The following is an 18522-nucleotide window of genomic DNA, read 5'->3' as shown; positions in this document are numbered from 1 at the left end:
TAAAGGTCTTTCATCTCCTTCACTAAATTTACTTCTAGGTATTTTATACTTTTTGATGTAATTATAAGTGGCATAGTTTTCTTAATTTATCTTTCTGGTAGTTTGTTATTAGTGTATAGGAAACTAACAGATTTCTGAAAATGAATTTTGTATCCTGCAATTTTCCTGAAATCATTTATTATTTCTAATAGTTTCTTTGGTGTAATTATTAGGATTTTCTATAGATAATATCATGCCATCTGCAAATAGTGACAGTTTTACTACTTCCTTTCCAACTCGGATGGCTTTTCTTTCTTTTTCTTGCCTAATTGTGGTGGCAATTCCAATACATTGTTCAGTAACTGAGAATGGGCATTCTTGTTTGTTCCTGATCTTTTCTGAGGAAAAGACTGTGATAATACCTGTGCGTTTGTCATATATGGCATTTAGTATGTTGAGGTATGTTCTCTCTTACTTATTTTGTTGAGACTTTTTATCATAAATGGATGTTGAATTTTGTCAAATGCTTTTTCTGCATCTATTGAGATTATCATCTGATTTTCTTTCCTTCATTGTGTTAATGTGATGTGTCACACTGATTCATTTGCAGATGTTAAATTGTCCTTGTTTCCATGGAATAAATCCCATTTGATTGTGATTTATGATCCATTTAATGTATTGTTGAATTCAGTTTGCTAATATTTTGTTGAGGATTTTTGCATCTATGTTCATCAAGGCTCTTGGCTGGTAATTTCCTTTTTTTTTTTTTTTTGGTAACATCTTTGTCTGGTTTTTTTATCAGGGTGATGCTGGTCACAGTAAATGAGTTTGGAAGCATTCCTTCCTCTTCAATTTTTTTGGAATAATTTGCGAAGTATAGGTAATAGCACTTCTTTAAATGTTTGGTAGAATTCCTAGCCAAAATGCCTAGGTTTGAATGCCAGATCAGTTACAAACTAGCTGGGTAACTTTGGAAAAGTTGCTGAAACTTTCTTTGCCTCAATTTTTTCTTCTGCAAAATTGAGAGGATAATAGTACATATACGGTTATTAAAAGTTTTAAATGGGGGTGCCTGGGTGGCTCAGTCTGTTAAGCATCTGCCTTCAGTTTAGGTAATGATCCCAGGGTCCTGGGATGGAGCCCCACATTGTGCTCTCTGCTCAGCGAGGAGCCTGCTTCTCCCTCTCCCTCTGCCTGCTGCTCTGCCTACTTGTGCTCTCTCTCTTCCTCTGTCAAATAAATAAATAAAATCTTTAAAAAAATAAATAAAAGACTTAAATGACTGATCTCAAGATCTTGAGATCAAGCCTCAGGTCAGGCTCATGCTCAGTGTGGAGTCTGCTTAGGACTCTCTTTCCCTCTGCCCCTCCTTGCCTATGCTCGTGTGCTCTCTCTCTCTAAATAAATAAATCTTAAAAGTCTTAAATGATTTACCATGTAACAGAAAAGGCCCTGATACCTATTAAGTGTTATTACGTTAGCTATTATTATTATTGCTGTTGTTGTTATTTGGTCCTTCAGAAAACCAATGCCCCCCCCTTTTTTTTCTTATTTCAAAGCAAGGATACTCACTATCAGGCTTCAGGGTAATCGATCAACCCATTTGCAATTACATGTAAAATTCTGTATATGCCCATGTGTTTTTTTTAAGTTTTATTGAAGTATAACTAACATAAAATAACTGCACAGCTTTAAATGTACCATTTTATACATTTTGACATTTGAATACACCCATAAAATTATCACTACAATTAAGATCATGACTATATTTATCATCCCCAAAAGGTTCCTCATTACCCTTCATAATTCCTCCACTGGTAACAAAGATTTTACCCTCCAATTTTTTCTTTTTTTTTTTTTTCTTTTTTTTACTTTTTACAATTAGGTGTATGATCCACTTTGAATTCATTTTTTGAATACGGTGCAGTTCAGAATTCAATTTCATATTTGTGCATATAGATACTCAATTGTTCAAGGATCATTTGTTAAGAGATTACCCTTGTAACTGCTTTTGCATCTTTGTCAAAAAATCAACTGACCATTTATGTGCATCGCTATTTCTGAGATATCTATCCTATTCATTGATCTATTACTTGGCCTTGACACTAATGCCTTACTCTCCTGACTACCATAGGTTTTTTATAAGTCTTAAAGTCAGGGTGTGTAAGTCCTTCAACTTTATTCATCTTTTTCAAAATTGTTTTGGCTATTCTAGTGCCTTTGCATTTCCATATGAATTTTAGACATCAGCTTATAAGTTTCTACCAAAAACATTACTAGAATTTTCATTTGAATTACATTAACCCTATAAATAAATCTGGGGAGAACGGATATCTTAACAATATTATGCCTTCTGATCCATGAACACAGTATAGTTCATCACTCATTTATTTAATTTCTGTCAGTAATATTTTATAGTTTTCAGAGTATAGGTTTATGCTTTTGCTGCTATTTTAATTGATACTGTTTTTTAATTTCAATTTCTGGTTGTTCACTGACAGTACATAAAAATACAATTGATGTCTGTATATTGGTCTTGTATACTATAGTTTGTTAAAGTCCTTTACTAGCCCTACGATATTTTTTTGGAGATTTTATAGCATTTTCTACATAGATGATCATGGAGTCTGTGAGTAAAGATAATTTGGCTCCTTAACTTCCAAGTGCCATATCTTTAATTCTTTTTTTTCCTTGCTTTATTGCACTGGCTAAAACTTCCAGTGCAATGTTGAATAGAAATGGTGAAAATAGACACCCTTTTCTTGCACCTGATATTAGAAGAAAAGGATTCGGTCTTTTACCATTAAATATGTTAGCTCTAGATTATTTGTATATGCCCTTTATTAAACTGAGAAAGTTTCTACTTTATTCTTAAGTTCTGAGTTTTTATAAGGAAAGATGTTAGATCTGATAAATGCTTTTTCTGCACCCACTGTTATAATCTTAGAGTTTTCCTTTCTTAGTCTATAAATATGGTGAATTACATTGAGTTTTTTCAAATGTTAAACCAATTTGGCATTTCTAAATCTCACACTGTCATGATGTATTATCTATTTTATAAATTGCTGATTTGTTTTGATAAAATTTTGTTAAGAATCTCTATCTCTATTCATGAGGGATGTTGGTCTGTAGTTTTCTTATAATGTCTTTGGGTAATACTATCTCAAAAAATGAGTTGGGAAGTATTCTTATTAAATTTTTCTGGAAGATTTTGCATAATATTAGTACTATTTCTTCCTGAACTATTAGGAAGAATTCACCCATAAAGCCATTTAGGCCTAGATTTTTTCTTGTAGGGAGGTTTTTGACTGATGTTCAATTTATTTAGCAGATATGGAGCTATTCAGGTTGTGTATTTCTTCTCAAATTAATGTTAGTAGCTTGGAACTTTCAAGTTTTTCTCCTTTTTATCTAAATAGTTGAATCTAATGGCATTAAATTATTCATAATATTCCCTTCATATTCTTTTAATATTAGTAGAATATGTAATGATGTCTATTTACTATTGCAGATGTTGATAATTTGTTTCTTTTTTCCTGATCAGTCTTGATAGAGCTTTATCTTCTCAAGAAAACAGCTTTGTTTTACTGATTTTTTTCTCTATTATTTTGCTGTTTTCAATTTCAGTGATTTCTGCTCTGATCTTTATTTCTTTTCTTCTACATACTTTGTATTTAATTTGCTCCTCTTTTTCTAGTTGCATAAGGAGAAAGCTAAGATCATTATTTTAATGGCAAATCTTTGTGGCACAAATTTTAATATTTTCTATTTCTATTCAGTACAAAACACTTATAATTTCCCTTTTTCATTTCTTCTTTGCTCCATGATTGTATATAAGTGTGCTATTTAGTTTCCATATATTTGAGGATTTTATCAATATATGTCTTTTCTTCATTTCTAAACTAATACTATTATAATCAGAGAGCATACTTTGTATGATATGAACCCTTTTAAATTTAAGACTTATTCTGCAGCTCACAAAAGAGTCATTTTTGGTAGATGTTCTGTGTACATTTGAAAAGAACGTATATTCTTTTGTTGTGGGTGTTTTAAATGTCAATTAGATCAAGTTGGTTTATGGAGTGTTTACGGCTTTTACATTCTTACTGATTTTCTGTCTGCTTGCACTATCAATTATTGAGGAAAGCTGTTGGAATCTCTGCCCAAAACTATGTATTCCTGTCTTCTTCCATTTGTATCAATTTTTGACTGGTGTAAAATCTGTTATCAGAACATAAATATTTAGTATCAGTGTGTCCTCTTGATTAATTAGCATCTTTATCATTAAAAAATGCCTTTCATTATATCTTATAATATCTTTGCTCTGAAATCTAATTTGTTAAATGTTAACAATTATGTTAGCCTAATGTATATTTTTCCATACTTTTAACCTATTTTGTCTTCATAGTTAAGGTGGGTTTATTATAGGCAACATAGAGTTCAATCTTGCTTTTTTTCTTTTAATCCAATCTGACAATTACTGCATTTTAATTGGGGTTTTTAGTTCATTTATATTTAACAGAATTACTGATGTGGTTGGTTTAATCTTCCATCTTCCTCGTTTCTCTTTGATACACCTGTTCTTTATTCCCATTTTTCCTCTTTTCCTCCATTGTGTGTATGTTTTCAATGATTTCATCTTGTTTCCCTTTTTGGACTATTAGTTATGGTTTCTTGTGTTTTTAGAGAGTTTCGGTATACATTTTATCTTTTCACAGTTTATCTTTACGTGATATTATATTATCACATGTAATATAAGAACCATTCAGCAGTATGGTTCCATTTCCTGGCCTTTGTGATATTGTTGTTGTATGTTTTATCTCTCCATGTGTTATAAATTCCACAATACATGGTTATAGTCTTGCTTTAAACAACCTAATTACCAATTAAAGAGATTTACAAAAAACATTTCATATTAACCCACATAGTAACCATTTCCAGTGCTTAACATTTCTTTGCACAGATTCAAGTTTCTTTCTGATATCATTTTTCTTTTGCCTTAAGTATTTCTCTTAACATTTCTTGTAATGCAGTTCTACTGGTGATAACTTTTTTCATCTTTTGATGTCTGAAAACCATTTTTATCTTCCTCTTTGAATATTATCTCTGTGTATAGAATTCTTGGTTGTTACTTTCTTCCAATTCTTTATAACGATGTTGCTCCACTGTCTCCTGATTTGCATTGTTTCTGAAAAAGAAGTCAGCTATAACTCTTAATAATATTTCTGTTTTCCCTGGATGCTTTGAAGACATTCTCATTACTGGTTTTAGTCAACTTGATTCTGATGTCTCTTGGTGTAGTTTTTTTCATGTTTATTGTGCCTAAGGTTTGTTGACACTCTGGATCTATGGATTTATAGTTTTTGTAAAATTTGGAAAATTTTGGCCATTATTTCTTCAAAAATTGTTTGTCTTTACGTTCTTTCTTTTAGGGATTCCAATTACATATATATTAGGCTGCTTAAGGTTGTCTCATGGCTCACTGATGTCATGTTTTTTATTTTGTCTTGTTTTTCTCTGTTTCATTTTAGACAGTTTCTACTGTTGTTTTCAGGTTTATGGATTGTTTCTTTTTCAATGTATAATTGGCTGTTAATATTATTCAGTGTATTTTTCATCTCAGTTATTATAATTTTCATCTGTAGAAGTTTAATATTAGACAGATATCTTCAATGTCTTTATGTAATAACTGCAATATTTTTTTTCTAGCTTCTAGTACATATGGAATGAAAGTAAAATAACTTTTGGGGTGCCTGGGTGGCTCAGTTATTAAGCATCTGCCTTCGGCTCAGGGCATGATCCTGACGTTCTGGGATGGAGCCCCACATCAGGCTCCTCCACTGGGAGCCTGCTTCTTCCTCTCCCACTCCCCCTGCTTGTGTTCCCTCTCTTGCTGGCTGTCTCTCTCTGTGTCAGATGAATAAATAAAATCTTGAAAAAAAAAAAGAAAGTAAAATAACTTCTAATGTTCTTGTCTATTAAGAGGGGGGAGGGGAGGAGGGCAGAGGGAGAGGGATGTAGAGAATCTCAAACAGATTCCCCAGTATGGAGCCTGAGGTAGATCTCACAATCCTGAGATCATGACCTGAGCCAAAATCAAGAGTCAGGTGCTGAACCAACTGAGCTACCCAGGTGCCCCGAAACAGTTTGATTCTTTCAGTTCTTGCTTTTACAGTTTTTGGGCAAGACTAGAACAGCATTCATTTAGTCTTAATTTTGCTCCATTACTAAGGCAAATCATTCTTAATACTCCGGCACATGCCCTGTGAATATGAGGGTTTCTCCCGTGACTGATGGGGAAAAGAACTACTGCCAGCTATGTGGGAGCTCCAGGAATTGTTACCTGTGATTTTTTGGATGGTTCCTTCTGCTTAAGACCTGAGAGGATCCCTCTGCATTTGTCTATAGCTCTCCCTCTGTAGCTCCCTCCTCTCTCGTACTCCATCCTATAGCAACTTTAGCTGCCTTGGCCTCCTCAGACTCCCAGACCTGTCTCTTCCACTCAGTGAGACTGCCAGGTTCTGCATAGATTTCCTTTCTGTACACTGTGCCCTGGAAACACTAGGCAGAAATTTGGGTAACCATCGTATCACTTCATTCATTTCACATCTCTTCATTGCCTGATATTCAAGGTTAAAAACTGTGATTTTGTCCAGTTTTTTAGTTGTTTCAGGTACAAGGGTAATCTGGTCCCTTGCTTTATCTTGGCTGAAAATGGAAGTCTGCCGATGTATTTTAAGAGGAAGAAGGCTATAGCCTTCATCAGGGAGTTATCGTTTCTTCACCAAAAATTAGGATACACTGTTCTGAGTGGATTTATAGATTATTGGTAGGGATTATTGTTGTTACTATGGACTGTCTTATACATTTTAATTTTCACCTATTGTAGCAAGTGATATTTAAACTGTTAAAATAATAAAAATCCCGGTTCTCTATAATAAATACATAATACATTTGGAATGCTATTTTGGCAGATGGGCTGGCTTAAGGTAATACAAATGTGTAGTATTGTCAGTTAAGATATGGGCCTGAATCAATGAAAGGTGTAAAAGGAACAAAGTTCAGGTTTCTTTGTCTCACAAAGAAAGAAGGCAGGAGACTAGGGAAAAAAACAACAACATACAAATCAAATGAAAATTAGAATTAAAGCTTGAAAAGTACAGACAGAGATAAATTTTACAGGTAACACAGATAAAAGTAAGTCTGGGCAAAGAGTTTAAATATATGAAGAACAAGTGTAATGTCAAATAATCATGCAATTTCAAAATCTTCATAAGGGAGAGAGACGTTTTTGGGAATTTAATACAAGATCTCTTGCTTTCTTGCAACTGTTAAAAAAGAGATAAATATATTGATTATTTACCTAGTTAGGGGCAACAGAGTAGCTTGTTTGACATTCATACACTTAACTGAATTTTTCTGAATATTATAGAAAGGTTTTCGATATTTTTGTCAGTGTTAACTGTAAGAGGGAAGGCAGTAATTACCTGTGAATATTGCCTAGTATTATAGTTAATTTGTACATTTGTATTATCTTTCTAGGTATGCTTTTTCATAAGGGGGAAGGGATCTTATTCACTTCTGAATATCTAATACTGACTACTATAGAGTGTCACGTAGAGAAAATCCACTTATTTAATAAATACTATGAAGTACCTATTAAGTCTTAGGTAGTATGTGGGACTTTAGATATGCAAAGGTGAGCAGAAACTGGCTATGTGGCTGCTTTCTTCAGACCAACGGAGAAGACTAATAGTAATCAAATCATCACCCAAACAGATGTAAATTGAACAATAAGGAGCACGGCATGTATGATTAAGTGACATCCCTTATATAAGCTATTTCCAAAGTGACTAATGAAGAAAATTCTATAAAATGCAGTGATTGAATCAGAGCTTCTAATCCTCAGTATCAGAACCTAGCCCACACGTTTAGAACCACTTTATCCAATACGTCATACAGAACTTCCCTCAGAAATAACTTTTGAAGAAAAGAGTATACCATGGGATACTTCACATCATGTTTTAGAACTTGGAAACATTGTCCCTATCAGACAAAAAGAAAGGTCAGAACATTTCTTCATGGTTTCACGAAGGCGAATATTCTCATAGAAATGTAACAATACTCAAAGCCATCTTGTGGGAATATGAACACTGATAATGAATATAGATAGAACTCTAAACCAAATGTCAGAATAAAACAAAATTTATGAAATAAAGCATGTACTCATTCATTTAGCACATATCTTTAAACACCTACCATGTGCAAGTATGTACCACGCCTGGGAAACCTAGCAGTGATGGTCCTTGTGCACAAGAAGGGGATGACGTGAGGGCAGGGACATACGATAAAATGCAAACAGACCACTTAGAGACTTCTGATTCTCTGCATTGGCAGCCTCCCACAATGGTCAAATACTTGCCTGCCCATCAAAGCAACCTGGACTCTTTATCCAACCAACAGAGATCAGAAACAAGAAATATCTCCAACTTAATGAGGTACCCTGTGCTTACTGCATTGTTGGCGTTAGTCCCATTCTCTTCTATCCTTTTCTTGACAGTGATTTTCAACCTTATTTAGCACAGACGACCTTATTTGCTACCTCCGTCATTCCAAACAACCTACACATTCAGGAGCTAACTTAAAGAAAAGGGGAAATTTTTCTCTATCTGCAATGTATATCTACTTCTATGTATTATCTTGAGCCTCTAAGAAGTAGCCAGGGTTTTCAAGTGAAAGCTTACCTTTACCACAGAAGCAGGATAAAAATGTCTACATCTAGTCCACAGAGATCTAGGCTTGTATCCCTGATCATATGATTTCAAATAAATCCCCAAAGAAAGCCATTTTTGTCTCCTCCAAAGCATTTTGAATGCTTCCAAAATGTCAAAGCTTCTCCAGGCACAGATGGTTTTTGTGTAAGTTTTATCATGGTCACTACCATGCTTAGAGGCTTCAAACTATAGAATAAAAAATAACCTCTTTTGCCCTTCCCAAAACTCAAAAAAAAAAAAAAAAAAAAAGAGAGAGAGAGAAGGAAAGAAAGAAAGAGGAAAGAAAGGGAAAGGAAAAAGGAAATACTCCAGCTAAACAGCCTCAAAACAAACAGGTCATTTCAAGAAAAGACATCCAATTATATAGACTCTGATTACTGGTAATAACTTGGAAGTCTTAAGAAATTTAACAACTTCAGCTCAAAACAATTAAACTGAACTGTTAAGGATAAAATCGCCCCCTAGACTCAACATAGCTACAGATGCAGAAAGAGTGAGAAGGCTACTGATTCATTGTCCCTTCTGTTCCCAGTCCCCAATGCCAAACTCATCAGACAGCAAATATTAATGTGTTTTAAACATTAGAATTCATAGGAGAAGGCTTTTTTTTTAATGTAGCAAGATCATTACATTTGATTTTTCAATTTTGAATCTTGGACTTTCCAAAGACATAGAACTGATAATACAAACACATAAGAAAACCTTTCCATTCCATGTATGTATGTATGTATGTATGTACTTCATTTATGTAAGTCAAACATGAGACTTAGGCCTTCAACTAATGGACACTGACTTCAAGGTTATTTGAGGAATGCAATTGTTTTATCAATAAACCTTTTCCCTTAGTATATGGAGGTTTTATGGACAAGGGCTTATTCTATATTATTATTAAACAAGTCTAGTCACATTTACTTCCTTCATGTAGCAACAGCTTGAACTTACAATTAACTTGGGAAATTCTTAAAAGGGATCTCTACCCCTACCTTGAACACTGCATTAAACCTCGAAGAGGAAACTTGCTAGCACTCAGCAATGCACCTCTATTGGAAGGAGCTCCATGAAGGAAGAGTGGAGTCTGTTGTACAAATATTGTTAACTCATCATGTAATGAGATGGTAAGCTGTATACTTTATCTGTAGAGCATACACATTGCTACATATGCTTTGAGAGTGGAAAGCCACCTTCTAACAAAATCTTCATGGGGTATTGTATGATTAAAGAATATCATTGGTGAAGGAATCACTGAAGGAATTAATGGCTTAGTTTGGTAAGATTAAGGAAAATCTTCATGTGATTTTTTTAAAGACAATGAGATACACTGAAACACTTCTTATTAGTAGGCAAATAAACCTCTGCGCTATGACAAATGGAATTTCATTGAGTAGTTGAAGATGTCTATCCCTTTAGTTTGCAAAACCACTTGTAAGTTGAATACATTTTCCAAGCCCTGAAATAATTTTTTTCTTCTGAGAAAAATAAGAGACCATTATGCTTAAAAAAGAAATCACTCACAGACTCCTTTCCCATCTTCTTTTGTAGCCGTGTTTGCCACTGGACAGCCTGCATGACAATGGCTTCCCACCTTCTTTCGAGATTTACAATGATCAGTTGCATAGGCTGGTGGTCTGCATTCAGATTGCAAGTCTCCCGGTCATCCAGAAGATGCTGGCATAACCGCAGGATGGAGGCCACTCCACGACGTCGCTGCTTGATTTCACCACAGAGGGACTGCAACATAAGAGAGGGATCGATCTATGCGTGTTTGTAGAGAGAATTCCCTAAAACATGAAACACCTTCTTCCACCATAATTTCAAATTGTAGTGATGTACTCAGCTATGAACAATAAGACAAGAAGGGCTCTGAAGTTGTCTTTAGATCAGAGACCTCCTACTGATACCCAACTCATGCCAAATAATTTAGCTGCATCCCATTCTTCATCCCTCTTCTCACTGATTTTTCCATCTAAAATGCTGGGTCCCACCTTGACACCTGGGTGATTAACAATTCATAACTTAATGAAATAAATCATGTAGGTCACGGGAATGCCAAACAGACTGACATGCTTTGATTCCAGGTCACAGGAAACACAAAAGACAGAAAAGTGCTCCAAAAGGAAATGGAATTTTCCCAAATTTACTCCTAGATTTTTTGGAGCCAAAAGTTTAGTTTTCTATTGGCTGGGAAAAAGTTAAATAAGATTGCCAAAAATTTTGATACGTAACATCTATTATTGGGGAAAAAAAGGATAAGCAACATTTCTCTTCCGAAGCTTGGTTAACAAAGCAATAATGTTCTGAAAACAGAAATTAGGATACTGGATTATTACTGCACTATTTGTTGGTTGCTGTTTCTTTTAATAGACCTTCACACAATTTAAGAAGGATATGCATGCATCAAAATAGCATTTTGCCCCCAGAAGCATTTGTATTGCTGCAGTGACCCTAAGCTGAACGATTCAAGCAAAATAGTGGGTACACATGTCTGAAAATATTATATCTTTTCTTTGCCTACGGATAGTGTGTAAGTGATATTCTAATTCAAAGCCTTCAGGAGAAATGATGATTATATCCACAAACATCACTGAATTACTAATCTCCTTCTACTGCTACAATTGGACTGCTCTAACAGTTAACAGATTGCTTATTAATCAACAAGGGTAAACAAGACAATGCAATTTCATTTAGTGCAAGAGTTTTAATGCCTAAAAGTATTTGTGCTTAAAATGTTAATCTAGATAAGGCTTCATTAGAAGAAGTCTTAAAATGATTAAGTGCGGTTCATTGAAATGTGCACAGAGTGGTAGTAGATCAGCAGGTGGACATTCCATACAGATGTTCTGCTTATTGATATAATACATGCTAGAGCCATTTAAATGACCCTCACTCAGTAATAGCTGAAATTCTATTATTTCTGTAATGAGAGAACACTGTACCTTTAATATTTCTGAATTTTAAATAAGGTGAATGACAAATTCCCAAACCTCTATTTATGGCAAAATATGACTAGGAATTTTATTATTCAATTTATACCAGTGCAGCATTTTTAGTTATGTTTCTTGAACTTACCCTTATTTATTTTCCTAGCATTCATTATTATTTTCCTACATAACGCCTGATATAACCACCAGGTCTGACAAATTTCTTTACTGATGCTATTCATTTGTTCCATGCTGAATGAGGAGAAACCCCTGGATATTCAATGATAAAACTTGAGGGCCTACTAAAGCGAAAAGCATTGTTTCCATCTCCCCCTCCAATACTGCTACCTCCCTGCTCCTAAATGCATCTTCTCTCTTTCTCTCTGTCTCTCACTGTCTCTCCCTCTCTCACATACACACCCCTTCAATTTCCTCTCTTGCTCTAGAACTGTTGAACAAATCAAACTATCAAGCCAAATGAATTCCTGCCAAATTTTGGTCCCATATTAACACTTCAAGATAATAATGTAGCCAACTGAAATTGGTTGAAATGAGTCCTGTGAATATGAATATTGAGGATTTCATTTTTCATTTTAGTGTTGTTATAAATTTGTTTAAAATACAGGGTTAGGAAAAATCAAAAGTGCTATTTCTATGCCATAAAATGGGATCTTGCAAAACTCTCTTTGCAGTTGACTAAACTAATAACTGCATTCCTCAAGCCAGCAAAAAGTCCCAATGTTTCTTAGCCAAATGGAAATTTGCCATGGACAGCACTAACAGTATGTGTGGAGTTAGCACAGCCACATTGGTAACATTTACAAAGTAGCCCAAATGGGCTTCATTCACCTCACAGGCATTTTCAAAGTTCTGAAACAGGACGTGTGAGATCACTAGGGGAAATTTTCATAAAGATCATTAGCCATAATTTTTTTATGAGTATCTAGAATGTATCCAGTATTTTAGTATCCAGATGATCCCCAACCCACATCTTAATGTGAGTCAGTCTAGGTAGTTTAAAAACCGTGAAAGCTGTTTTTGACATTCAGTATCAGATTTGATGGGATGTTAACATTCACTATCTAAGTTTTGGATCTTCACAATCTTACAATTTTTCTTTTACTTTAAATATCCAAAGAACTTAGTCTATATCCTGGATTAATAATTTATCCTATATGTACATGGAGAAATAACACTACTTTAAAAAGGAGGTGAAAATCGGGAATTTTAAATGGTCAACATATTTTTGATATTTTTTAATATCTAGGAGATATAAATGATAAAATAACATTCTTCTACATAAATGGGTTTCCATGACAACCATTAAAATGTACATATTTATTTATAATCACAAACACATACTAAATAAAACCAATGCATTTGCTGGCAATGTTTCTTAGAATCAGTAGCTTACATTATTTCCATGATAAACTATGCACAGAGAAATGTTAAATATAACTATACAGGAACAAATAAGTATTGTAACTATTTCTGGCTTACATTTTCAGAGGAAAGTACTTTAAAACAGAAATCCAAACTAAACAATCTAAGTAAGACACTGAAATAAAATAAACTCATCCCTGACTCCCAGACCTCCTCAAATGTGCATTGCATGGTCCATCTGCTAGGAACTGTTTCAGGCACCAAGGCATCAAAAAGGAGCAAGTTACTGCTCCTTTTCTCAAGGAGCTGAGAATCTACGGAAGGTGGACGGTACAAATAAGTGTGGTCATGAGAGTGACGTAGAGAGAGACGTGTTAACAGAAGTTAGCACAGTTGCTCTTGGAGGAGTTGGTGAAATCTTCAGGGAAACAACGTGAACCAGAAGGTTTAAGCTGAACGGTTGCGGTTCTCAAGACAGAAGGGTTGGGAAGGAAGTGTTCTGGGGCAGTGGGGGTACCTAGTGTGTCAGGGAGAAGAGACAGTGAAGCAGGTGGACAGGGGTAAGGAACAGAAAAGTTCCTAATGCTTTTCATCATTGCCAATTTGGAAGCATTTTCCTTGATATCTCATGAGATCATGTTGGTTCCCAAGCATAGTCATACTGCCTTCACAGAGAAGTACAGAGATAAGAAGACCGAAAGGAAATCTAAAATGAAAGAAACCCCCCCACTAATTATCGATATGTCTAAGAAAGAGATTCCAAATGATTTGGATGTAGTTGTCCTATGAATTGGTAATTGTTAGGCAATTTCTTCTTACAAGACTACCTCTGTTAGTATGGAGGTCATTGTCTTGTACCACTTCGGGATTCGGTTGTTGGAATATGGTTTGGGTGTGCTGTGTTTAAATTTCTGATGAACTTTTTATTTACTTTATTTTACATTTCTACTCAATTTCTTCATGTTATTAAAAAGGAAGGCTTGCTACGAGAAATGTAGAAAAGTAAAAATCTAAATTTCTAAGTCAATTTTTTTTTTCCTTTACAATAATCAGATCTCCAACACTCTAAACACATCTTTTTGGACACGTTGCAATAGTATTGCCAAGAGGCTAGAGGTTTTTATATCACACTTATAAACTGTCAATCTAGTTTTCAATTCATCAATGGTGATGCAAAGGAGTATTTCTGGTTTATCTGGGGGGTTTTCTTTCTTTCTTTCCTTTTTTTTTTTTTTTGCAATGGGGGTTTTTCTTTTTCCTCTCCTTTCTCTGTCAACCTTTTTGACTGTTTAAACCACTCTATTATTAAGCCAAATGTGATGTAACATCATTTTTGATACTGGCTTCAGCTTAACACCATTAAAGGTAAGACTTCCAATACTGGTATCTTACTTTTCATTATATATTAAACATAAACATATATATACCCATGCACATAAATACATATTGTATAACATGATTATAATTTACTTGTATACCCATATTCTTGACATTAAACAACAGTGTCAGCTACATCACAAAAGGATATAAATAAGCTTACAATCAAAGAACTGTAATTAGACCAAAACCCAAACTGCACGATAACTAAAATATAAGAACCAAATAGAGAAAAGAGAGATGAGGAAGAAAATACAATTTTAAAAATACCCAAACTGGGCACCTGGGTGGCTCAGTGGGTTAAGCATCTGCCTTTGGCTCACGTCATGATCCCGGAATCCCAGGACTGAGTCCCACATCAGGTTTCCTGCTCAGCAGGAAGTCTGTTTCCCCCTCTGCCCCTCACCCCACTCCTGCTCTCTTTCTCAAATAACTAGATAGCATTTAAAAAAATACCAAAACGAAGCATATGTTAAAAACAGAGAAAAAATCTCGTTGAGAAAATTCCAAAGCAATTTGTCTCTATATATCTTACATAATTATATTCAGCAGGTTAATGTGACATCATTAGGTAGGTCAATATGAACAAAGCGATAGGACTGTAGGTGAACTGTCAACTAAAAACCATTTACGAAGGAATTCCATTTGTAAAGTCAAACATAACACTATTTTCTAGATTGATCAATTGCTTAACAATATCTACTGAGTATGCCCTCTCTGTAGCAAGCACAACAAAGAAGTTTCAACCTGCATATATGGATACAGACTTGCCTTTGATCTACTTGGAGTGAGGAAATAACAGAGAGAGGGGAAAAAAAGTGAAAAAGACAGGCAAGTTCTTCTGGTTTAAATATTCACAAGTAAATAGCTCCATATCCTGTGGCAAGGGTTTCCCACACTTTTTCAAGTGTTTTTCCTTTTTTGCACTTTCTGTATTTTACCATTTTAATTTCATGAAGTGGGCAATGGTCTTCTCTTTGTCTGCTCCCTGTGACTAGATGTGAGAGCAAAGGTTCTCAGACAGTGCTCCCCAGGCCAAGCAGCATCAGCATCACCTGTGAACTGGGAAATGCCAATTCTCTGCTGCCACTCCACATCTTCTGAATCTGCATAGGCCCCAATGAGCTATGGTTTAACAGACACCACAGGTGTTTGTTAGAAAACACTGGCCTACAGGAAAAGGAAGAACTTCGTTTTATAGATAAGAGAATGAACCCAGGTGAGCAGATTTTTTTTTTTTTTTTTAATTTTAGAAGTATAAAAAAGAAGTTACAAGTTCTGATTCTGGAGCCAAAGAGTCTAGACACCACGCCCATTTGGTGATCAGTTATTTTTTTAATTGTTACCGAATTACTGAAAGAAAATGAATCAATCAATGAATAGATCTTTTCAACTAGAGGTATCTTTATATTATGAGTACTTGCTTGATGATCTCCAGAATTTTCAATATAATTATTAAGAATGATGATAATGGGTCGGTTAAACATTGGACTCTTGGTTTCAGCTCAGGTCGTGATCTCAGGGTCCTGAGATTGAGCCCCAGGTTGGGCTCTGCGCTGAGCATGGAGTCTGCTTAAGACTCTCTCTCCTTCTCCCTCTGCCCCTCCCCACCATGCTCTTTCTCTAAAATAAATAAATAACTCTTTTAAGAAAAAATGATAATATGTTAGGTTGTTTGAATACCATATTTGGGGATTTTATTCCTTTTTATTAATTTTCATCAAATTAGTCATTTAGTAATGAATGACTAATACATATGATGAATATATATGTACTAAATTAAATAGAAACTTCTCTTCGAAAGTGTATATAGTGAAACAAAACTATGATGATTATTTGGAAGGTACAAGGCATCAGATGCAGGGAGTTAATGCTGCAGCCATGGTCTAATAAGAACATACAGCAGATGGCGAAAATGAGAGGCAACACTGGTACCTCTGGGAGTCTTTGAAAGATGCTTTTCACTGGTTGATTCTGGAATATTATTTTGGGACAAGGTCGACAGAGATCAGATGGATGATATTTCTCACAGCAATAGACATTTATTGAGCATCAATTATGTGCCCAACTCCACACTTTTCATTATAGGATTGGAATTGGTAAATAAGAGGAATATAATAAGATGTGGTACCTGTTTTTAAGTGTCTGTGATTTGACTGTCAAGAGAAGACTCTGTCTCCTCAAAGTAAAAGAAAAAAAAAAAGGCGAAGGTTTTTGATAAGACCTCCCATCAGGTTGTTGTAAGTTTTAAACGAAGTAAACACAGGAAGTAAATCTTCATTACCTGGGGATAGGCAATGGTTTTTTAGATAGGACATCCAAAGTAGAAGTGACTTCTGACTTCTAAGGCAATGATTTCTTAGATATGACACTAAGAGTACAAGTGACTTTTGGACAACTTAATCAAAATTAAAAACTTTTGGTCTTCAAGTGACACCATAAAAAAAAAAGAAAAGACAACCCACAGAATGGAAAACAATATCTGAAAATCATATATCTGATAAAGGACTTAGTATCCAGAACATATAAAGAACACTTAAAATTAGATATATAAAAATATATATAAAGATAAGTAACTCCATTTTTAAAATGGGCAAAGTATTAAATAGACATTTCTTCAAGGAAAACATGCAACTGGCCAATAAACATATGGAAAAATATTCATCATCATTAGCCATCCGGGAAATGCAAATCTAAACCACAACTACATACTACTTCACCTGCACTATGACGGCTAAAATAAAAAAGACAGACATCACAATGTTGGCAAGGATATAAGGAAATTGGAAACCTCATGCGTTGTTGGTGGGATTGCAAAGAAGTGCCATTCATTTTGGAAAATAATATGACATTTCCTCAAAAAGTTAAACATAGAATTACCATATGGTCCAGCAGCTTCTTTTCAAGGTAAATGCCCAGAATTGAAAACATACAACCACACAAATATCCATAACCACGTTATTCATAATAGCCAAAAAGTGGAAACAACCCAAGTATTTATCAATGGATGAATGGATAAAAAGATGTAGTATATCCATACAATGGAATATTATTTGACAATAAAAAGGGATAAAAGGGATGCCTGCCTGGCTCGGTCAGTACAGCATGTGACTCTTGATATCGGGGTCATGAGTTGTGAGATCGAGCTCCATGTTGGGCTCTGCGCTCAGAATCTGCTTGGGATTCTCTCCGTCTTCCTCTGCCCTTCACCCCTCTCTCTCTCTTTCTCTCTCTCAAATAAATACATCTTTCTTAAAAAAAAGTAATAACAAGTTGTACTTTTGAAAATGGTTAAGATGGTAAGTTTGATAATATGTATATTTCACCACAATAAAATTGGGGAACCAAACTAAAAAAAAAAAAAGTAATGGCTATAAAATTCCCTAAGATGGAGTCATAACTACAAACCTATAAATCTCAGTCAACAGAAAAGACATTCTGCTATATGATAAAAATAATACAGTGCCATTTTTAATATAGCTGTCCTACTTCTAGAAATATCATAAAACATAAACAGAAAAGTATACATAGAGGAGCATGGATGTGGAAAAGGAGTTGAAGAAAATGTGGAAATTAAAGAATGTTAGTTAAGTCTAATGACTGCAGTGGTGAGTTTCATTTACAATCATATACATCTTATGAAATTGTAATCTATTGTGTGGTTGGTGTCAGTAGAAAAATGAGAAACATGACTTATCAAATGTACTTCATGTATTTCACCAAAGATCATTCTAAGCTGACTATATGTCTATGAACCAACACAAAATTTTTAAAAAGTTATGTTCTCTTCAAATATTTAGTCAAGGATTTACTTGACTGCAAAATAATAACCAACAACCACTGAATCTTATTAAATTGCTAGCACACTATTCTGCTTATTTTCTTAGTTATTTTTCACTAATCTCATCCATTAATGATAAGCATGATTTGTATATTTCTATCTGCTATGTATTTTGTTAGGTATTTTATATGTATTGGCTCATTTAATCCTCACAACAGCACTATGAGATATATATTATTGCCATGTGCCTATTTTACAAATGAGGAACTAGAGACAGAAAGGCTAAGTAACTGACCAGAGCTAAAACAGC

The 18522-nt window shown here is 34.5% G+C and overlaps 1 protein-coding gene across 4 annotated transcripts in view; it reads right to left on the bottom strand.

Annotated features, from left to right (window-relative positions):
- The window catches only part of AKAP6 (A-kinase anchoring protein 6), a 457477-nt gene that overhangs the window by 35760 nt on the left and 403195 nt on the right, over positions 1-18522 (bottom strand). For all 4 annotated transcript variants that reach the window (XM_057306386.1, XM_048222174.2, XM_026513573.4 and 1 more), the window contains exon 12: positions 10266-10481. In XM_057306386.1, the coding sequence (XP_057162369.1) occupies positions 10266-10481 (216 nt within the window). The remainder of the gene's footprint in view (positions 1-10265; positions 10482-18522) is intronic.

Source organism: Ursus arctos, unplaced genomic scaffold, assembly GCF_023065955.2.
Source record: "Ursus arctos isolate Adak ecotype North America unplaced genomic scaffold, UrsArc2.0 scaffold_37, whole genome shotgun sequence".
Taxonomy (NCBI): Eukaryota; Metazoa; Chordata; class Mammalia; order Carnivora; family Ursidae; genus Ursus; species Ursus arctos.
This window is presented reverse-complemented; position numbering and strand designations above follow the sequence as displayed.